Source organism: Chamaea fasciata, unplaced genomic scaffold, assembly GCF_029207755.1.
Source record: "Chamaea fasciata isolate MVZ Bird 193981 ecotype frontalis unplaced genomic scaffold, bChaFas1.0.hap1 SCAF_1, whole genome shotgun sequence".
In the NCBI taxonomy this organism is placed as follows: Eukaryota; Metazoa; Chordata; class Aves; order Passeriformes; family Sylviidae; genus Chamaea; species Chamaea fasciata.
The window spans coordinates 129,113,035-129,136,348 of NW_027094086.1; the positions used below are offsets into that span (position 1 = coordinate 129,113,035).

General features: G+C 39.8%; 1 protein-coding gene across 1 annotated transcript in view; it reads right to left on the reverse strand.

Moving 5' to 3' along the window:
- Positions 1-22,763, reverse strand: part of COL1A2 (collagen type I alpha 2 chain) — a 38,957-nt gene extending 16,194 nt beyond the window's left edge. The window contains exons 1-29 of the mRNA XM_066197426.1: positions 22,581-22,763; positions 20,407-20,417; positions 19,762-19,779; positions 19,120-19,155; positions 17,404-17,487; positions 16,035-16,091; positions 13,666-13,710; positions 13,516-13,569; positions 13,166-13,219; positions 12,733-12,786; positions 12,159-12,212; positions 11,832-11,885; positions 10,095-10,139; positions 9,839-9,892; positions 9,687-9,731; positions 7,586-7,639; positions 6,076-6,174; positions 5,944-5,988; positions 5,733-5,831; positions 5,090-5,143; positions 4,883-4,990; positions 4,004-4,057; positions 3,803-3,901; positions 2,881-2,934; positions 2,403-2,501; positions 1,577-1,630; positions 872-925; positions 692-745; positions 539-592 (exon numbers count right to left, since the gene is read on the reverse strand). Coding sequence (XP_066053523.1) covers positions 539-592; positions 692-745; positions 872-925; positions 1,577-1,630; positions 2,403-2,501; positions 2,881-2,934; positions 3,803-3,901; positions 4,004-4,057; positions 4,883-4,990; positions 5,090-5,143; positions 5,733-5,831; positions 5,944-5,988; positions 6,076-6,174; positions 7,586-7,639; positions 9,687-9,731; positions 9,839-9,892; positions 10,095-10,139; positions 11,832-11,885; positions 12,159-12,212; positions 12,733-12,786; positions 13,166-13,219; positions 13,516-13,569; positions 13,666-13,710; positions 16,035-16,091; positions 17,404-17,487; positions 19,120-19,155; positions 19,762-19,779; positions 20,407-20,417; positions 22,581-22,650 — 1,716 coding nt within the window. The 5' untranslated portion in view covers positions 22,651-22,763. The remainder of the gene's footprint in view (positions 1-538; positions 593-691; positions 746-871; positions 926-1,576; positions 1,631-2,402; positions 2,502-2,880; positions 2,935-3,802; positions 3,902-4,003; positions 4,058-4,882; positions 4,991-5,089; positions 5,144-5,732; positions 5,832-5,943; positions 5,989-6,075; positions 6,175-7,585; positions 7,640-9,686; positions 9,732-9,838; positions 9,893-10,094; positions 10,140-11,831; positions 11,886-12,158; positions 12,213-12,732; positions 12,787-13,165; positions 13,220-13,515; positions 13,570-13,665; positions 13,711-16,034; positions 16,092-17,403; positions 17,488-19,119; positions 19,156-19,761; positions 19,780-20,406; positions 20,418-22,580) is intronic.
- Positions 22,764-23,314: the final 551 nt, after the last annotated feature.

Here is a 23,314-nt window from a genome sequence, read left to right on the forward strand (position 1 = left end):
GTATTTGCAATGTAAACTCTTTTACAGGGACACAGATGTAACTATAAATGTTAAAGGTGATTATGACACAAAGGATGCACAATGTGCAGACTACATCTCACACTAACTCTGCAACAGCTAGAGCATGAATCATGACTGAACTCAGTTGGATGCCATTGTACATTCCCTGAAATCAGCTGAGATGAAAAAACGCAGTTGGAGTACTGCAGGTTAGATTGAAGCTTGAAGATTTTGAAAGAAATGTGAAATAAAATATTTTTCATGTACTGTCTCTTCTGGGGGAAGAAGCATATTTTATTGCTACTTAAGGCTCAAAAAGCAAAGGACTGTCTTTTCTCTGTTTCATATCAAAACTTTGAAAAAGGAAGTATGATGCAAATTCCAGTGCAAAAGGGACTATTAAAGTTTGCATGTTACCCTGATAGCTTTGTTTTGGCAAATAGATTCAACAGGCTCTTGCTTCACCACGTGTGCCATTGCAAACACAGCCCTCATGCAAGGCCTGCCCCATCCATGGAATGCTGTGTTTGTTACTCACCCTCTCGCCTGGTTTACCAGCCTCTCCAGCAGGACCCGAGGGACCTGGCAAACCCTGAGTGTAAAGAAATAAGAATACAAATATAGTTAAGGCAGAAGCTCTTCACATTTTGGGAACCATAGATAAGATTGAACAAAGCACACAGTTACTTACCTGGAAGCCAGGAGGGCCAGCAGGACCTGTTTCACCCTTTCCACCTTGGTTGCCCTGGATGCAATGAAAAACCAATTATTAACTTGGAAGAAGAAATACAGGGAAGTGTATTTTAAAATGGGAAGTCACACTAATGAAAAGTAAATCACAATTTTGATTTGTGTGGAGGCTGCTACTTACAGTGACTCCAGGAGGACCCTGAGCACCATTGTTTCCCTCTGGACCAGGAGCACCCTATAGATATTCAAGTAGAAAGCTATTATCAATGTTTTGATTTGATATGAGTAATATCTCTAAATGATTATGTGCCAAAATCAAAAGTCTCTGACTGTGTATTTTGAACTAAACCATTTCCTTGCAAGAACTTCACAGCCAGAAGTACTAAAGACGCTTAAAATTTTAAATTCTCATTATTGTTTTAGTTATTGCAGCACATTTATACTTAAGAAAACTTCTTTTGGAATTACAGAATATAGAAACCTTGCTGATAGCATTTTTCCCACAGCAGACTGTTTTCTGGTGTCCCTCAAATGGAAGAATTAGTAAGTTTCAACTATCAGTAAAAAGTTGGAAATTTACAGGATAAATTAGAAACCATACACTGTGCTCTAAGAATTATGGATGAGGGAGTGCTTTATTTTCCTCTTCACGGAGTAATACCCCATGATTAATTACCCAGGTAATACCCAAGAAGGGGAGTTTTCATTTATCCATTAAGTAATAGCCCCCACTGACATGAGGCTAAAAAGAATGCATTCCCAAGGGATTTTCTAATTTCATCATCTATTCATACTTGCATAAGCCAATGCTATCTTATTACAGAGGTCTGGAAAATCTGCTTTTTTTTCCTCTCAGGAAGGTGATAAAGAAAATATATCCTCATACCCGTGGGCCAGCAAGACCAACATTGCCTTTTTCACCAGGTTTGCCAGGTTCACCCTGAAGTTGAAAGAAAAAGACAGAAAAGTTAACCAACAGTTCAAATTAGATTCAGTTTAAACTACTAAGCAGAGACTTACACTCTCACTGCCAGATTTACTCTAATATTTCTTTAACCCAAATTAAAACACACACAAGGTCTATCTGTCTTTTTGCGTCACTTAGATTAGCTCAAAAATATATGTCTTTTCTTTTCAACACTCAATGCCTTTATGTTTTGAGATCATAATTCATGGCCCTCCACATAGTATCCTATGCAATACACTATATATTTGCATGTGTGTATATGCACAGCAACAGTCAAGTCGAGGACATGATTGTTATCTGTGGCCTCTGTGGGACATGTAAAGAACTCCACTGAAGTCACTGGTAGATTTTCTTCTAAGCTGAGTGAGCTTTGGATGGTGCTCCATAAAGAGCACTACCCTGGAACTGGTTTAATGGCCAAACTTGACAGAACTATTACAAATGTGAATATACAGAAATGATAAAATGGACATGCTGAAATCATAAAACAGACTTATATTATTCTAACAACTTCAATGTCAAAAAATATTCCTAAGCTAATTAAGCTGCTTTTTCATTTCTTTAATCATATTTTAGATAACTGGAAAATAATTTGAAACAGAACTCTTGAATGTAAGTGGATGCCATCTGGTGAGCAGCACAGGAGGGCACAGGGAGATGTGTTGGTTTAATGACAGAGTTGAGAACCTACAGGTTAGTCTGGAAATACTTTCATAGTAATAGAAAGTTTCTGTACTATACTTACAGTGGGACCTTTTGGTCCAGGGAATCCAATGTTGCCAGGCTCACCTCTATTACCAGCTGGACCAATTGGCCCAACTCTGCCATCTGCTCCAGGGAAACCCTAGGAAAAGCAATCATACTATTAAATGGCTGAGGTAATTCAATTAGAGTTCAGCTTTAGGAGAAATATGTACTGATAGGAAGCAAATGTCATTTAACTTTTAACCATTGCTGATACATTGCACGCTCATGCATCCCTCCCTTGTTCTCCTTTTTATAGAACTCTGTATTTCTTCTTCCCCTTCCAGGACACAGGCCAGATCCGAGACCCACAGAAATGAATAGAAAGCTTCACACTGATCTTCTGAGTAATACAAGAGAAAATCTTTCTGGTTTTACACAGTTGTGTTAGAGCTCAGTTCTGAGACGTCTGATTTATACAATTGTACTTCATTCTTTCCCATGCAATGGGAGAACAGAATAAAAAGCAAGGTACTTACAACAGGACCTTCCTTGCCAGCAGGGCCTGGGCTTCCAGGCTGACCTGGGAGACCCTGAGAAAGGAAAATTTTCATGTTTTTAGAAGGAAATCCACTCACCCAACACATAACCACCATTTTTATCTACATGTATGCATGCACACACACAAATGTGCCAAGTTATCAGTGTACACTGTTTAAAAATTACTGTAGGTGCTATCACATTTCCACCTGAAGCACACTGTTAATTTAGTGGTCTGTGCTCCCATGCCAGTTGAAAATCAGTATAGGAAAGTACCTGTTTTACTCAGAGAAACTAATTTAGGGTCTGCTTTGGAAGATAGTGTGTTTCAATGTTTGCAGATGCCTAATACTTATATGTGCATTGCAAACTTTCACTTCACAGGGTAGGGTAGGAAGAGAAAGAATAAGGAATATAAATGTAATGAGAAGAACATAATCTGGCTGCAGCCAACACCACTAAAAGTGAATGGCTGTTTTCAGTGAAATCATTTGCAAAATAATAAAGAAATAATTGAGATCAGCCATTTCACAACATTTTAGTAGGGTCTGCTTTCCTTCGAGTTCATTAAAGAGAACACAAGCACACCTCAGTTGTGACCATAATGATCACATTCTGTAAATAATCACAAGTAGAAACCCCTTACAGAAGTCAATGCAGCATCCAGTACAAGAGGACAGTGCTCCATTGCAAGGTGATCAAATGCTACCCTAACAAAAGTTACTAATTTCAATAAACATTTTGATGCTTCCAAATCATTCCTAATCTTTTTTTTTTTTTTTTTGAGTGGTAGAAGTGCCTTAACTGTGGTTAACCCATGCTGAATTTTTCGCATTTGGATTTCTGAATAATTTTGTCCATTAATTGTAAGTAATTTTCTTTCTATGTAGTTCAAACTTAATCCACAGAGTTCAAACTTACTCTTGGACCCATAAGACCAGGCTCACCAGGACGGCCAGCATCACCATTAGGACCCTTAGCACCAACAGGACCACTAGCACCACGGTTACCAGCAGGTCCCTACCAAAAGAAATAAATAAAATTAGGCAGAGGTAGCAAAAAGCATCGCACATCTGTATATAAAAGGTGGTTCAGAAATAGTGACCCAGACAAAAGCCTTACCATGACACCAGCTCTGCCATCAGCTCCAGGGAGCCCACGAGATCCAGGTACACCCTGCAAGTCAACACAAAAAAAATCAAGAAAGGGAAAGAAATAAATCTGTTCCTCTGAGATGTATAGTGCCTACTAGATTTCAGCCTTCCAAGCAGGTCTGCTGAATTTGAGATAAGTGCAGCTTTAAACACACACACACCTCAGTGTAAACAGGTATTGCAAAAGAAATCTCTCTCATTTCCTGTAGATTTGTTTAAATTCTAATGTTTGTACCATTTTCAGTGTTTGTTGTAATTAATAAAGGCACTAGCCAGCAGCTAGGATCCCTGGCCCACACAGTTCCACATTCCCTGTAGAGAGTTACTGACTCTAACTTCTCTTTCTCTGCCAAAAAAAAAAAAAAATCTGGGGGAAGCACTGCCATTTTTCTTATCATTTTGCTGTGAATTCTTTTCATTCACAAAGCTACATGCCTCCTGAAGTTCATGGAGTGGCTTTCTCACTCAGTGAAAAGTTGACTAGGCATCCTTGAAGACACTGAATTGAAAGCTTTTCCTCCCCATTATGTGTGAGCCCATTGTGTATTCTAAATCCCATCAAAAACTTTTAAGAGTAATCAAAAGATAATTCACTAAATATTACACAGTGGATAAATCAAAGCAATCTCTAAATACTTCAGGGATAAGATAGTAAATAAGCATTAATGCAAAGTAAAAGTGGGTTTGGTCCCAATTAATCAAAAGGCTCAGAATAGAAAATTATCACTGCTTAGCAGCATTAATGTAAATTTAATTACTCATAATTATTTAATTTGCCTGTGGGACTCTAGATTGATTTCCACTTTCCTTTTTGCTTCTATGTCTGCAACATGAAAAGAAAACCTACTCTCAGACCAGCAGGGCCTGGGGGACCAGCAGAGCCAGGTTCACCAGGGCTGCCTCTCTTGCCTTCCTCACCACTGGGGCCAGGAGGGCCTGCAGGTCCAGCAGCACCCTATTTTGGACAAACAGAGAAAAAGAAGATGTCAGACACCATTTTGCCGATATTATTAGGCTTTTGATTGAAAAAGCCTTCGCATTTTGCCATACTTACAGGCTCACCCTTCATACCACTTTCTCCCTTGGCACCAGCGGGGCCTGGTTCACCCTAGAGTCCAAAACAAAAAGATGACAGAATTAGGCATCATTCCAAAAGTCTCTATTCTACCTGGAGAGCTTACTCATGAATCAAAAAATTCTTTTATCATCTAATGGCATGCCTCCCTCTATTGTGAAAATGGTCAATGAGTATGACTGCATTTTTGACTTAAAAGGCACAAACCCGAACATATTAAAGATGCTTAGAAATGACAGTATTGAACAACACCACATTTAGGGCTGGTTCCTCAACTGAGGATACCCACTGAGGGCCTAGCTGTGAGATTGCTGCCACACCTCTCTCAATGCTATCAACAATGACAGAGCTTCACAGTCACATAATATTCTGCATTGGAAGGGACCCACAAGGATCATTGAGTCCAACTACTCCTTGCACTCATAGGGAGTGCAGAGTGAATCTTCTCAGTCTCAGCACCTAAAGCGAGTAATGAGACACAGAAATTAACTACAATGTTCAATTATAGTGCATCAAGAAAAAATGTCTGCACTATAATAAAAACCTTATCCAGAGAAGATCTTTTACAATTGTGGACACTGTGTCTGGTTTTCAAATAGATGCAATAGAGGAGGTCACTTACAACAAGTCCTCTAGCACCACTAGGACCAGCAGGGCCAGGAGGACCAAGAATACCACGGGGACCAGGCAGACCAGGAGCACCAGCAACACCAGGAAGACCCTGTCCAACAGAGGGGGAAAGAGGTATTATGAACCCATTGTCTTTTCTGTTGCATTAACTGAATTGTTTTTTTTTTTTTAGAGCAAACATGTGTGAGTGTAGTTGTACTTACAGCTGCACCTTTAGCCCCTGGAAGACCATTAGCACCGGGGTTGCCCTGTTAAAAAAAAGACAACAATACTGGTTAATTCAGAATCAAAAGTGCCCACATCTGACAATAGATAAAAGCTGGCAAGTTACTCACAGGAGGGCCAACAGGACCACTAGAACCAGGAAGTCCAATCTCTCCTCTTGGGCCAGCAGGACCGCTAGGACCAACATTACCAGCAGGTCCAATTTCACCCTGTTGGAGAGAAGGACAGAACCCTCTATCAGTGTACACAGTGTTATGGCAACAGTGAAGCAATCCTGTATCAGCCTGGCATGAAGAGAATCATATTTGTTTATTCCCACTTCAGAGGCCAGGAAACCAAGCAGCTGAGAGCTTTCAATGGATTTTAAAGGCACTCAAGTTGGGATGTCTAGTTAGGCTTCATTTAAGGCAATGGCTAAGACAGGAAAAACAGGGGCTTAGCCAGAAGGTTAATGAGAAAAACCCAGAATTAGCATCCTTGTCTTATTTGCATCCATGTGCCTCCAGAACTGGCCTGAGGTGCCATAGTACATGACACTTAATTGGCCATTATCTTGCACTTTCAGATGCCATTTGCATAGATGCAAAATCCAAAGTTCGGCCTGATTAGAGTGTCATGTTATGGTGTTCACAATGGAGTAAATGACAAAAAAAAGGTTCTTGCTTTTATTTTCAGAAGGTTGTATTTCCTAAGTTGACTACCAGAACCTGAATATAATAAGTTCTCTTCAGCAGTTCAGTCAGAGTTCACCCTGGATATGTAGACAGTTTTCTCTTTTGAAAGTACATCCTATCACCACGCTTGCATCTGCATTAGAGAAGACTTAATGGTTTTCAAACGTCTTGCCTTTTGAAAAGAATAACCAGAATGGGATCTTAATTTTTTTCTCATCTTCCCTGCAGTTAAAATTAAAGGTTTAGAAAACAATACTTTTTTTCTTGTAAAAGTGGATTAAGTTTTGTCTGATACACAGAATGACATGGATTTCATGGCAAATGGTCAGCAAAATTTGTAAATGAAATATAGGCAACACTCTTTCCTCAGATTCTCTGTCCTTCCTTGGACACTAAAAATATTGAGGTTCTTACCCAGGTAAAATATGAGAGGATTTGAGCAATAAAGTGAATAATTCAAGATACCAATTTGCTCTGCAAGAGCAAAACAGTACTGCCCTAAACCAGAAAAATTTTAATGCAATTTCTGCATTGCAATTTCAAGGACTTAGACTGGAAGTAGACAAATACTCAAATGCATCTTCTTCGTCCTCCACTATTTCTGTAAAGTGATGTTAACTGCTGCTTTCCTTATTTATCATGATTCATGTCACCCTTGGAAGGTGTATATAAGTGCACCACATAGGACGCAGTAAAAGGGTTTTGTGTCTTCCTAAACCTGCCCAGCATCGATCTTCAGCTGTGAAGTAAGTGCTGTATTTTAAATTAGCATACACATCTAATGTTAACCAAATACAGATCAAGATGAGGATGAATCCCTAGAGTAATTAATAAGAAAGCCCTCATAGTTCATAGAGGGTGGGACTTTTTTTTGCTCTCTAGAAACTCTGGTTAGTACATTTAATCTTCACTATCAAATGCACCACCATGAAGCAGATGCTCATACCTTAGCACCAGGAGCACCTGGGAATCCTGGAGGACCAGCAGCACCAATAGGGCCCTGGGAAATGAAAGGGAAGCAGTTGTGTGAAGTTATTCACTGACAACAGAAACATCTTGCTTGTTGAAGTAAACAGATTAAAAAAATGCACATTTACTTATTCCACACATTACCACCTCGGCATATTAGTTGCCTTTTGCAATTCCAAACTGACAGATTTGGCTCACTACAAACAGTTAAGAGCCAGGTCAATGCTTAAACAACATTTGCAGTGCAAATTAAGCAAGAATTGGTAAAATCTTGCCTTGAGGCCAAACACCTGAGAAAGAACAGAGGATGAGCAGAGGCAGGAATCCGCAAGGCAAGATGACTGATTCTATGTTTACCTATTGCTGTGAGATTTATAATTACATTGGGACAAAGTTCCAATGTACCAGACATTACAAGAAAAGATACACTGATGGATCCATAGCCTTAATTTTTTAAGGTATACAGATAAAAAGGGATAGTTTTTCTTCAATTACTAATTTAAAATCCAACTCATTAATTGATATTGGGAATTGATATCTACTATTTTGTGAGCTAACATCTTTCAATTAGAAATATTTATAATAAAACTGCCTCATAAATCCAAGGTAATAAAACTTGTTAGCTGGTATGACAAAGAGGAATTGGCTTCAGACATTCTCTAGCCTACTGTGTTATAAAGGGGGTACCTGGAATTGTCACTAGTTTTGCATAAGCAAAAAAAAGACCGAATGCCCTTTAGGATATGTTTGAAAGCATAAAATTCCAGAGTTTTCATTGCATTGACTTTTTTACATTTTAAATTTCAAGTGGAAAGAAGGATAAAATGTTATTTCTGTTTTAGTTTTTAAAAAATGAGTGTTAATAACTGTTTTGCAGAATATTGAGGTATTGTAACCTAAGTATGCGAAAAGTAACTTCAGCCTGAACAGACACTGGGACATAAAGCAACACTGTGCCCATTGTGAATAACAACTTAAGCAATTGGCAGGTTCAAAACATTTTTCTTGTGTTTCTTATGAGGCAACTCAACTGCCTTCATTCAAAATGTCTTCAGCTAAAATGTTTTGGTTCTACTGCATCAGATCTTAGCTGTAAGATTTTTATTTGCCTGCAATTTAACAGCCCAATCACACATTTTTTAAATATTCCACATGGGAGAACTTAAGAGAAATTCACAGCCATGCTCACATTCTACTCTGTTAAAGCACAACAGGTGTTTGAAGTGACAAGGGGTATTAAAATCAACTTTGGCAAAACAGAACCAAGTACAGCTTCATCATAGACTCAGTTTTTGAAAGTAGGAAGAAAAAAAACCAAACTATTAACTGTTACTACTGTTCTGGTGGATTTCAGATTTGTTTTACAGTTTCAAAACTATATCCTTATATTCATATTTATGTGGCTGAGATAAATGACATTTACTGAAGTCAAGGGTAAATTATGGCAACACTAACTCATTTTAAACAGACAAATCTGCATTGGATTAGCTCTTATTGGAATAATTACTGTTTACCAGTCAGATCAGGAGAGCTCGATCTTGCTGGCCTTTCACACTAACTCACAACTCAGGTATAAGTGGTGAATGAAAAACTTTAGTGCCTGTTAGGCTGATAGGTGCAAAGCTACGTCCTGTTGTGCATATATAATTTACAGGATGTATATAATTATAGCCATCTGTAGCACGTGCATGATATGTAGCTGTTAAAAAGTAGAAAGTCTCTAGCTTTTGGATGAGAATGATTCTGCTAGACTGTTGGAAATGAGAATTCTGTGCACTGGGTATTTCTCAGTGAGATGTGCTGGAAAACCTCATGAATTCACCAGTGCAAACAAGAGAATAATTTGGTTCCTTTGATATGGATGTGTTTAATATAAATCCTGAGGCTCTCATGATATTGTCTGCAAAGCATTTATGTTTCACTCATTCTCTTTGTGATGGTCGGATAAGCAACAAAGAACCATGTTAAAAACATCAGCACAAGCAACTTCTTAAAAGCTCAAGAAATCCTCTAAAAACAGGAAGAGAATCACAAAGCCTAATGGAGCCAGGCTCTCAAAAAGCCAGACTGAAACTTACAGCAGGTCCAGTGGGGCCAGCACTGCCATCACTTCCACGAGCACCCTGTGAGGAAAGAACATGATAAACAGTTTTAAAAGAGAACTGAATATCAGAGGAAGCCACAGTGAGTGGCTGGTTCATGATAACAGAACAGATGGGAAGCCACTTACAGCTGGTCCAGGGGCACCTACTCTTCCTCTCTCACCAGGGAGACCACGAGCACCCTTGAAAGAGAAATTAAATTAACTCATTTATATCTTTTCATTGAACATAGACATATAGAGGTTTTTTTTCCTTCTGTTAAGTCACATTACTATTACATTAGAGTATCTGGGTGTGTGGAGTGTCAATAATGACAAATAATGAAGAAAATGCTGGCTGAAGTAAATCAGATTCTAGTTTCCCACAGCAGCAGTGAGTACTTACAGGTTGTCCTGGGGTACCATTTTCACCAGGGGCACCAGGCTCTCCCTATGAAGAAGAAAGTTTGGAGGTTTGAGTTACTTAAAGGATGCTTTGGACAGATAGTCTAACACTATCAGAGAGGTTTTCTCCTACTGGATCCCACTGTCTGTGTCTTCTGAAGCATTTTACAACACAGCCCTGTCCATGTTTCTGCATCACACTATACAATAATAGCGCATCAAGTCCTGAGGGTGCAGAGACTGCAATTCTCCCTGCATATACTGGAACACAGCCAGATGGAATCCTTTTAGAAGAGGAGGGCCAGACAAAGTTGTGTCACTTGCTCAGCCTTTTTTACCCCCTTTCTTTATGCTGACATTTACTCTTTAGTATACATTTAAGAGATTGGATCTGGATAGTCAACTAAAAATCCAGATCAGCAGCTGTTTTTTAGCTAAAGCAGAAGCAGAACGATGCTTTCTTTTGCCTTAGTATAAGTTGACAAAGTCCTTTCAAATGGCTTAAAATAAGGATCTGCCTCAGGTATTTTCACCTTAAGACCAATAATACTTGACTATTTGAGTAACAGCCATTAATATATGGCTCCTGTCCCCTCAGTACCGTATTCTCAACAGGTCTAGGCTGGTCTACAGTGACAAAATTTGTCTTAGAGCGCTTGTATCCTGAATACACCTGAACACACCTAGTCTTAAATGCTGCCAAGTGAGCAAGTTTTTTTTTTCATTGTTGATTTCAGCAAGGTTACATCAAAGACAACCTTGATTTAATATGCTGGTATTTTCTAGCACTCTTACTAGTAACTGCTACATCCTTTACTTATGTGCTTTATCTGCTTTAAATCTCCAATGACTGGACAGACTTTGCCATCTAGACTTTTCCTGAAGGTTAACAACTTGCAGTGATATTGAAGAATGCCATGTTACAATTAAAACCCCTATAAACAAGTAGTGTTAAGCTCTCAGAAACAAGCAAGATGGAGAATTAGTATTAGAGTTTTTCATTGTTATATTAGAAGTGTGTGAATACAAATCTCCTGTGAATCTGTCAGGATTTCCTATAACATAATGATGTAACAGTGAATTTTTCAAGAACACTGATATTAGGTACTGAGGCAGAATGGGAGAAGAAAAAACTAAAAGACAAGAGTCTACCACAGATGTTTTAGACTATATTTCAGAATATATTTTAAGGTGTTTTTTCTAAGGCTAGTGTTCAAATGTGCACTAATATGAAGATGATTAAAAAAAAAAAAGACTGTGAGGATCAAATTGCCTTAACTCAGAAAAGCACTGCATCTATCCAAATTTTTAACAGGAAGCCTTACATTGACCACGTGTGTCACACAATAGTTTTGTAAAAAAATGAGATGTTTTCCTTTTAGCATGCTTTAAAAAAACCTACCCAAATGCAGAATACAATCCAGAGAAGAGCAGAGATAGCAAAATCAGTCTGAAGTGCTGCTGAATAGTCAATCCTTAAGAGCCCAATTCTGCAGCCTTTATTCACAGAAAGCACTAACTTGCTTACAACTTGATTGAGGGCTCAAGACCAAGGCCTCAGGAATGTTTTCCCATGACAAAGTGACTATATCTGTTCTACATGGATCCAGTGCCTTCTAGGTTACTGCAGCTGGGCAATGTTTAGTGGAAACATGGAAGACTGGTTGGATGGGATTTCCCATGTCTTTTGCTAGGAAGAGCTACAAATGCATCCTACATTTTCAGATTTTGTCTTTACCTTGTTGCCAGGAGTACCAGGTTGTCCCTTTTGACCGTCCAGACCATTGTGTCCCTATATTGAGCAGAAAAAGAAATATTGATACGTATTTTCTCTCAAATGGCTATATGCAAATTCTTAGTCTTATAACATAAAAACTTCCACACAAAATAATTTCCTAATAAGATCTTCTGATTTTTCAGAAATAATTAGTCTTTCATATCAGGCAGTATTAAGAACTTTGAAGAGGTTTGTGCACTCTTCACTTTCAGAGGATTTCCAGGAGTTTTCAGTATGCTGCAATGTTGTTAGTCTTAAATATTCAGGGAAAAGTATATATGTACTCACCCTAATTCCCTTAAAGCCAGGCAGACCAGGAGTTCCAGGGAAACCACGAGCACCCTAAAAAACACACAGTGCATGAATGATTGTCTCTCATATTATATAGAGCAGTTAAAAGGATAGGTGATGAGTAAGTCTTTCAACAAAATTAACAAGTACATTTGGGTTATTATCATTCAAGTAAGGAACAGAATCCAGATCCTAACCTCTCGGGACCAGACTTGTTTCAAGACTAACAGTAATCAACCTGATTTTTTCAGTTCTGAATCTCGGAAATTTCATGCCTTATTATGTCATAGCACAGCTTTTTTAACTATCTAGGCCAAGTTTCCTGCTTACTTGCTCCTGTGTAACCCCTCACTATGCCACTTCTGTTACTCATTACTAGCTTTAGTGGGAATGGGGTAGGGAAACAAAATAAAAACATAACTATATGATATCCCTGCAGGTAAGGGCTGAAATTGTATTAATACATATAAGGAATATTACTAGACTGTTAATGTGATGAAATTCAGAAAGGTTGTTAGGTTTCATTGATTAGTGAACTGGTTTGTACTGCATCCAGTGGATCACTACATACCTGAGGGCCAGCAACACCCCTCTCACCCGGTCTTCCAGGTTTGCCAGGGTGACCCTAAAAAAATGCAATAAAGATGCACTAAGAAGGAAAGCTCCTTTTGTAAAATAGCAACACAAACCACTAAAAGAAAAGAAAATACATTGCCAAGGCTTCTCTTTTTCCATAAATACAGGGAGAGTCTTGACTTTTAAGTTTTCTTCTCCCTGTAATCAGTAAGTTAAATAATGTATTTGGAGTGGTTTGGAAGTCATCCAATTTTCTGTACATTTCCAGCATACTGCACCTCTTATACCATAAAATGATTATCTCAGGGGCTTATTTATTTAACAATGTAGAAAATATGGCCAATAGAATGTTTAGCTTAACAATAATCTGGTTGTTGAGGTTGAATCACTACCCCAAAAGAGACGAGAAACATTTAATAACCACTTACGTCTTCACCAGCCTTTCCTGGAGGACCAGGGGGACCACGAGGACCCTGGGGACCCTGTTAAAAATAGATTGAGAATTACTTGCAGCATCAGTCTTTATATACATCTTCCCACTGTTATCTGACTCGAGCTGGGGCATAGTTAGAGCCTAATCAATTTCACACTTTACGATTCCAAGTGGAGAGAGCCTGAACCTGAGTGTTCAGCTCTGTTTCTGTAACAGGATCAAGCAGGAGTGTCCAAGCATTCAAAGAAGTGCATAGAGATATGAGAAACAGGCCTAAGCATTACGAGCCTACTTTGGTGTGTTATTTCCTGATGCTAGCAGTGTCTGCATGTGATCTGTACTTACTGTTTGACCAGGTTCACCAGGTTCACCAGGAAGACCTTGGAAACCAGGAGGACCCTAGAAAATGAGGGAGATATGATTGGTTTCCAAACAATATAATTTTTAATTTTACAGGTATGTCCGTGTCAGTAGGAGAGAGAAGACTGTACTCACAGGGGGTCCAGATGCTCCAGGTGGGCCTCTGGGTCCCATTAAACCCTAGTTAAGAAAAATCACAAGATCTTTTTAAAAACATACATTTACATAAACTCATCTATAACACCAATTCCCAGCATTCCTAAAATACTGGTAAGCATCACAGTTTCCACTGTGCAATGTTCATGAAACTAGAGGAAGTTTAGAGCTCTGCATAAATTTGCACAGGCAGTCCAAGTGAAAACATCTAATGGCAACGAACCAGCACAGAATCCAGTGGGATGATTAGAAATGTACCATTATGGCAGAGAATTTTATGATTCATCTTCTTAATCTTTTCTGGCTTGTTATCAAGTGAACTTGTTCATTCTTTTTTGAATTCTTCCTTGTGCCTTTCCTGTGCAGAAATGTCCAGAGTTTAAAGATGAGGGTCATGACGCATTATGAAAGGCTGTTATACATATTGTGTATACATCTATCTCCAATAATTATCTACTTCTATTTAAATATTTCATTATTTTCTGGTGTTGATAAATTATTTTCATATCACTTGCAAAGTAAGTCACCAATATGCTCTCCTTGACATTATTTACAATTTACATACATCTTGAAAACACAGGGTGAGAAAATCACTTCTAAAAAGGAAATTTCCATAGACTGGTGCTCTCTCTAAACAGTTATCTTAAGTTCTACTAAGCAAGCAAACAATTGCAAACTGCAATTTTAACTTGGAGCTTCTATAGTCCAAACAAATGATTTAGGAGACATTTCAACAGAAATAATTATATTTTAAATTGGTTTTAAAGCTTTCTTGGAAAGTCTTTTAGATTTTCTCATTACAAGATTTAAATCATATGCCAGTTTTTCAGTGATTTATGTAGCTTTCCCATAAGACTGAAAAGCTTGTATTAAGAGGAATAAATGTACATTAATTACAGGAAGTTACTCCTGGAAGTTAAAGCAATGTTGTGGACATAAAAATACATATGGGGTATGTATTTCTGCAGTAATTCTAGGAAAAATAACGGCTTCTAGACAGTCTGAATCATATGTGCTGCATAAACCCTGTGAATTTCTTCATAAATGATATTCTGTAACTACTTTCCCCTTGCCAATTTGTTACATTTTATTTGTGAAACTTAAAACTTCCTCACAATAGGTAGATCCTGCTGCTGTTTCTGTCAAATGAACCTAACTGACTCAGAAATTGGAACATAGAAATGGTGACACCTCAAATAAATCCTCATCTGTTTTCTGATTAATCATCCGACACTGACAGCAGAACTTGATTAAAGGTACTCCTACTTTCCAGTATTTCATAACTGATGAAATACTGGAAAAAATAATAAATAATAAATAATAAACAGATGCCAAAGTATTTTCCAAAATCCATTTAATATTAGAGTGTTTATGGAAGTGGAGACAAGCACCTGACCCAGAATAATCCTGGTCATCCTTCATACTGCTGCTCACCGACCAGATGCCCTGTCTGTGATGTCAATGTGTGTAGTGAATATAATCCATATTCTGCTATCTATGTACACTGAAAATGTTTGCTAACATAAGGAAGGGCTAGAAATTCATATGGAGTGGCAATAGACCCCCTAATTTCCATTTGTACGTAGTATACAGAGACCTATAAGGAGTCCTCCTCAGGACAGCCTTGCAGTACCAAGTACTAACATTCAGATGTTGAGAACTAAATGCGGTGACCAATTTCCTAAAAAACCTGTGCAATCCAAGGATATCAAAAGAGTTGTACAGCCATGGAGAAAAAATAATCACCAACTGGAGCCAAGATGCTGAGTTACTTTTTAGGCCTGGGTCTGCTTTAGAGAGCAGCTTTACAGTTAATCTCATTCCCAAAACATGATCTTCTGTCTCAGTGTGGGTAAAGTAATACCATACCAAAGTACACATGTTGGAGAAAAAATAATCACCAACTGGAGCCAAGATGCTGAGTTACTTTTTAGGCCTGGGTCTGCTTTAGAGAGCAGCTTTACAGTTAATCTCTTTCCCAAAACATGATCTTCTGTCTCAGTGTGGGTAAAGTAATACCATACCAAAGTACACATGTTTTCTAACATCAGATTATGAGATTCATTGACTCATAAAAGTGTTGTCAATAAACAGAGTTAAGGCACAAGACCCAGCAGTGCTACATTCAAGATAAATATACAGATCCAAGACCATATTTCAAGTTCTCAGACTATTTAAAAAGTTTAACATCATCCTATATTGAAGGATCAGTTTCCAGTCTGAGTCAATATATGATCAAACCACTAATTTTAAAACTATTTTTTCATTAAGGCAGCTGAATTAGAGTTAAAGGAAAAAACCAAACACATTATTCATGTCAGTTATCAAGTGGTATGTCATATACCTACCATAGGTCCTGGGCCAAAATCTGCTGCTTTAGATGGATCATATTGAGCAGCGAAGTTCTGTAGACAATAAAAAGGTTGAAATTAAAATACTAAAAACTTTAAGATCTATTTTTTAATCAACATTTTGTATTAAATATCATCTGATTTGTTATACTTGCTATATATAAAGTATTTGTTACTTTTGTTTGTTAAAGTAGCATATATATAGCTCAGTAAATATAGTCCTACTATAAATATATTTATATTCACTTGTTTCCAAAAAGACTTGATTTTACCCGGAAGGCCCTTTCAAACCCAAATATCTCTGCAGAAGTGATAGAGAGGCATTCAATAGTGTGAACTGAAAATTAGGACTGTAAATTCAGTGTTCATTTAAAATTGAAAACTTACTTGAAACTCTCAAATTATTCTGCCTAATTTCCAATGAGGGGAGTTTAGCAAAGCAGTGAAAAAATATGCATAAGTAAAATTCACGTAGCAGCCCTGAGTAGCTATTGCATAAAGTAGGCCCTTCAGTTTCAGAAACATCTGAGGAGCATGCAGCCTCAGAAACAGTGCAATGGATTTTTGATATTTTATCAAAATAGAAAAAGATTCTCCACAGCACAATCAAACCTCCTTTTCTTGCTTATTTAATTAACATATTAAAATTTTTAAAAAATTAATGAAAGCACTTTGATATTTGCAACTAGCATAATAAAGTATTGCTATTCACATTGAAGTCAAAAGAGTATTCTTCCATGCAAAAGGACTTAACAAAACTTGATCAATACAACACTGTCTATGTCTTCATTCTCCCTGTGCAAGCTAATGTCCAGCAAAGAGTTAAATGCAGCACTTTGCAGAGAATACATGATGGACACTTGTGCGCAAAGTGTTTATGCGACAGCCCATTTACAGTTCTGCAGTATGAATACAGACAAAAAGTAAAAATTTCTAAAGGACAACACTAAAATTCTATAGCACTTTTAATTGATTTTTAGCTTAAGGAGTCATCTTCTTCACTTATTCTGATACAGTTGCTGTTTCTTGAATCCAACCGCAATGGTTTCTTTTCCCCATCTACTTAAAACAGCACTGGTTTAATTTAGTTGATGCCTAACCCATACACATTATCGCTGTGTAAGTTTAATGCTAAATAACAGAACTGATTTGCTCTTCTTCCTAAGTCCCTGTGGAAAACAGAATCCAAATTTTCCATGGAATATATACATCCCAAGGAGGGTTTCATTGGAACTGGGACCATCAATTTCTTATGGCTCACAAGAGAATGTTGTTCAAAAACAGTGTTTTCCAGCAGATATAAATTTCATCTTGATCACAAAGCACAGCTTATGAGTTCTGGTAATAGAAAGTTTGGATGTCTTACTCCGCCAAGACCTGGAGGACCAGGGGGCCCTGGAGGACCTGGAGGACCATCTTCACCATCTCTGCCTGGTGGACCTGGTGGACCCTAGAGTTAAAAATAGAATTATATAGAGTGAAAATTAGAAGTGGCTGAAGAAACCTCTGATGTGGTGACTTAAGTAACAATCAGGCACCCACAGCACACCCTACAGCAGTGCTATACATTTCAATAAATAGTTTCAATAAATGCTTAACTTGAGAAAATAAACAGTCTGATTTTATGTTACCTTGCTACACCCTGTATCAGATATGTACTGGAGCTTCGTATTTGAGAAGATTTATGGGAGCAATATTGGATATGCACTACCAAAGCGTAATGTCCAAATTGGGAAGTTTCATCTTAAGTGACAAACTTTGGACTTACGAACCCCAAGTGACCCATGTGGACCCACACAGCCTGGCAGATCCTGTTAGTGAGAGCCTAAAATTTGACCAGCTGAGGATTAGAAAAGGGCAGCTCTACTGATATGAGTTAACATGGATCCTGACTAAGTCCAATGCCAGTTTTTAATCAGTATAGACAATTTGGTGGTATAATTGCAAATCCAGTTAAAATTTAGCAGTGCTCTTCTACAGATTTTTGATACCATCCATCTTCTACTACTCTCAGAACTTCTTTTACAACAGGTCGAAATTACCTGTGTTCAGTCCAGTAACATTTGTCCTTACATTCTTTCATCCTCAGTACACAAAGCTGGTCAAGTTTGGCATCATGGCAATTGATGTGGGGTATCTAATTCGTTGAGTTTTTTGGACCCAGATTAGTACTTAATGAAATCCATAATAAATGGATTTTTAAAGGAGCAGGATTAGGCTTGTTGCCTTCAGAACAAAGAAAGCATCTCATTTCATTAAACAAATTTAGCTAGCGGCAGCCTAAACCAAATATCCGGCTGACCACACTGATATAGTCTTCCTAATAGTTTCCATTACATTTGTCAGCACACATCTCAGAAATCTTCAAGAGCTCCCTCATCAGTACTATGGCATTTTCATTTTCAGAGGAGAGAAAAAAAGACACATAGCTACACACAACCTAGATAAATATGTGAAGTTCAGAATACCACTTTACAAAAAGCAACAATGATGCAGGGGCAAACCAGAAAAGCAGATGTCAGCAATATGAATGAACATTACAATTAAATTATTCAAACTGTCCTTATTTATGGTTATTTTATGGTAGAGCCTTCAACAGTATAATATCCACTTTGACTAGCAGAAGGTAGGTAACAAATGCGCACCTGCCAAGAGCTTTTCCCCAAAACATTGTTGGAGGCACAGATAACAAATTATCTTCCAAACCAGTTTAGTTTATTCAGGTTTTATGTAGAGAAAACCTTATTATTCAAAGATTACGTCTCTACATGTAAAATTTTCCCTCTGTATTTCTATGTGCTATTTCCACTGTGAGCAGCTGGAAAAACATTTTTCAAATCATCACTTCAAGAGCTAGGCTGCCCTATGATCTCAACCACATCTGCTCAGGCACAATGACCATAATTAGGCTGAATTTAGTACATAGGTAAGTTGGTTTCCTTTTTTTATGAAATTGCACATGCAAGCTTCTACAGGTACAATCATTTAACCTCACAGCAACGCTAAAACTTAGTTTTTTCCTACTGGTTTTCCAACAACTACTGTTCAAAGGTCACAAGTAAATGTCAATCTAATTCCTTACCCCTTCTCCCTGTGGCCCTTTGTCTCCTCTAGGGCCCTGCCAGAAGAAAATAACACTCAATGAGTTACTGTGGAAACTTTCCAGGACAATACAGGGAAATAGATTAAGAATAATTGGTGTACATTAAAAAGGAAAAGAAGGTTGCATATACAGGTCCAACAGCTATTTTCCACAGACAGTGTATTTTCACCCACAATAATCTACTGCAAATAGATTAGCCACTGTCACTGTTGTGTGAATTAAAAGTGTCACTTCACAGACCACAGAACTATTTGCAAAATTGGGGGTTTTTTCTACCAAGTAACTAGTTCTAATTTAACAGTAGTGACTTTTAGAAATAATATAGAATTGATTCAGTCTTTCAGAGCTCTATGGATATTGTCGTATTATTCAATCCAGGTAAATCTTTACAAAGGAACACTGTTTAAATAAGAATGATACTTTGATGTCATTTAGGTCTTGGTAGGCTAAGTTCTGTTCACAGGTAAAACACGATTAATTCAATTCACTTCTATTTTCAGAGAACACTGAAAATAAGCAATGCAATCAATTTTCCTTTCATCCAAAATTTAACAAAATATTAATTCATTTGACTCCCTGATATCATCTTCATTTCCACGAAAGAAAAATAAAAACGCTTACCTTGCGCCCTGCAGGTGCCTGGAAAAAATAAGGAAGAGGATTAAAAAAAAAAAAGTTACAATTTTAAACTAAACTGCCAGTATTTTAAGCTAAAATAATTCATAAACTTAGATTCATTTTCTTAAACAACTATACTTTTTCTCAGTCCAATATATTTAATTATGCCCTATGATTTAAAATTACTTTGACAGCTAGGTTATATATAGCAGAGATGCATGTAACTATAATAAAATGTTGTGTTGAAGAGTGACAATTTTATAGCTATAGCAGCCTAAAATATTAGAATTTAAAAAAAAAAAAGTTACACCTGAGCTCTTTCATAATCCTAATGTGCAATGAATTTTAGACCGTAAAGCTGGCTTTAAAGCAGAATAATCTCCAATCCAAATTGCCAGGTACAATGTCCAAAGAGCACTGCTCCGTTACTTTCTCCTCATGGTCTCTACACCTATGAAGGCAGTCTCGTAAAAAGGCCGTCCCACTTGTGAAATTGGGGTGGGTACCTTTCCAGGCAGTGCCTTCAGAATTTAATCACCACCTTTCCACAACCATCTTGGGAATGAATGTTAGAAAATAGGACTGCCACAAGAGAAGCCTAGCCTGTTAATTGGAGTGTTACATATTAGATAAAAAAATTATACTGACCTGACTCACATCTGCAAAGAGAAGGGAAAGAAAAAAGAGATAATTAGAGGAGGGATTCCAATATTTTACAAGTTTTAAATTTTAAACTTGCTTTCAATTAAAAATTAGATTTGCTGCTTTTAATTCCAAATGCAATTTTGTTGATTTCCTTAATGCAATAAACATTTTTCTAATGTAATTTCTTACTGTTAAGATGGTTATCTTAGACTGGAAAGACTCACGGGTGAAATTGCCATGTATTTCAAATTCAAAATGGACTTGTTAATTAAATCAAGACAAATAATACGGCTGATAGAGTAAAAAGGTAGATATCAATGATAAACCTGCTCTAAATATTTCAACATGCCTCCATTGAAAACCCCCCAGACCTATGTATTTCCACATGTCTTCATGCAAGAGATGAATAAACCCAGGCAGACTGGCAGATGTGAAAACACTAAATTGTAGGGGTAATGTGAATTTTCAGATAAATGGCCCAATCCCACTTTTTATGGGAAAAGGTTCTAGCCAAACATCCCTATTTCCACATTTTCCTGTAAAACTGTGATACAGGAAACAATTTGAAGCTATTAAACACCTAATTGCAAATAACTATCTCAGTATGCTATGCACTGCTTAAGTGTGAGTATGCGCTTTTTTCGTAGTTGGAGAAACAAATTTTCTGAGTTTCTTGATTTCAAGGAATTAAAAATCTTTTTTGCCTTAAACTCACCATAGTACAAAAGTCTCACATCTCACTTGAATGCCAGGAATTTAACATTACCACTAACTATCAGGTCGCTGGATATTTTTCCACAACGTGTCACTTTGGCAGTGTATGATCACACTAAATTCGGATGATTCGTGCAGTCCAGGAAAATGTAATAGTGTTGAATGCTGAAAGCACTGGAATTCCGCGGGAGTACACACGGGCAGCCTGTGCTAACCCAACACAAAACTAAAGCCAGTACTGCCCGCAGGTGACGGTGACAACCGCGCCTACCCAAACTCCCTGCGGGAAGCGCGGGGTGCCCTGTTCGGGGACCCCCACGCGAACTGCTCCGTCTCCTTTCCAAGGCGCAGCTGCCTCCCGTCACCGGGCTAGGGGGGATGTCCCCAAAAAGCCTGTTTAGAACGGCCCTGCCGCTGCTCCCCGCCCCGGCGAGGGCGACCCGGGGCACCCTCCCGGGGAGCATCGTCCCGGGGGCCCGCAGCGCCAGGAGCGGGCAGCGCAAGGCTGCTCCCTCCCTCCTCTGCCCGGGAAGGCGGCCAAACCCTGGGTCAAAGCCACGGTGGCCCGGGGTTCGGGGGGCCCTTCACAGGGCGCTGCCCTGCAGGAAGGCTCCGCTTCGACCCCAACCGAGTGGCGGGGCGGGTGTCCCTCCAATCCCAGCGTGCGGGGTGTGTGTGTGGGTGGGTGTGTGTGTGCGCGCTTCGCTGACTGCGATAAGGGGGCACTACATCCTCTTCCAACGAGAGGCGGAAAGCTGCGATGCGCCCTCGAGGAGCCGCGCTCCCTCTTCGCACTAGAGGGGAGCTGTGCCCCTTCCCAGCCTCCCTCCTCCCGCCCCACACCGTGCCCCCTCCCCGGGGCCGCGGACGCTCCGCCCGCCGCGCTGGCTCCGAGCGGCCCGCAGGGGGCGCCCCGCGCGCGGAGCCCTCGGAGGGCGGGAGGGAAGGGATGGATGGATGGATGCATGGCTGACTGGACGGACGAGCCGCCGCTCTCCCGCTCCCTGCTTCGGAAAGCGCGCCTCAGCTCTCACAAAAGTGCAGCCTGGGTTCTTTCGCTCGCCGCAAGCACTCTCCTCCCAGCCTGTATCTTTATCTCCTCCCAGCATCTGCGCTGGAGGTGAAGCTTTGGGTGCTCCTCTAGGAACGAGCTCGTCTGGGGGGAGGTGATCCCTTTTTTTTCTTTTATTTTCATATGCCCCCCCCCCTTTTTTTTTTCCCCCGTAGACAGGGATCTCGTTGGCCATTTGCCCATTTGCCATCTTTTTCTGAGGGAAAGAAAGAATCTAGAGTCTGATCTGGGACGGAGGTGGCAGTTTATGAGCTGGTCTGTACCGCTTGGGAAGCGGCAACTGCCTGCAGACTGCCTTGCGTGGGGCAGGCGTCGGGACAAAGCACAGAGCGCAGTGCCGGACAGCCACCCCTGCCACCACCCCTGCCACAAACAAGCGGAAAGCACTTACGTTGGCCTGTTGCTAGGTATGAAGTTACTGCGAGCAGCAACCAAATCCGTGTATCCACAAAGCTGAGCATGTCTAGTTGCAAGACATGCAGACTCCTTGTGGTGCCGAGTCGGTTGGTTAGCTATCGCCTGTGGGACGCAGGCATACAGTCTCGAGGAGTAACTCCAACCTTAGCAAAAACCTGCTGCCAGGGACGCTAAATTGACCCAGGCTCGATCCGCCCTACTTATACCGCAGGAGGGTCCCGGCGCCGCCCAGGCCGTCACGTGCCCCGTGTCTCCAGCCCTCCACAGCAGCTTTGGCAGCGGCAGCGGCGGGGGGGCGGCGACGCTAAATTGGTTCCATGCTTTGAGGACGTGGCCACTGAGGCTTTCGGAAGGAAAATCTGACTCGTCGTCTTTTTTTTTTTTTTTTTTTTTTCTCCCTTCCCATTCTTTCTTTTTTTTCCCCTCAGCCGTCCCACGCCCCTCTCGCCCCGGTTTTCTGGGAGCGCGGCCGGGAGCCTCGCCGGGCAGCCGGCTAGCAGCGCCCCGACGGCGTTCAAAGCGGGAGCTGTCCAGGGCCGGCGGCGTCTCCTGCCCCGCGGGGCAGCGGCCGGGGGAGCCGGGAGGAGGCTGGATCCCAGCTCAACCTCTCTCCGCGGTCCCGCTGTAACCAAAGGCAAAATGCGACGCTCTCCCCATCCCCATCCCCTCTAGCACGACCCCTCTAGCACGGTGACTCCGGTGCCGCGC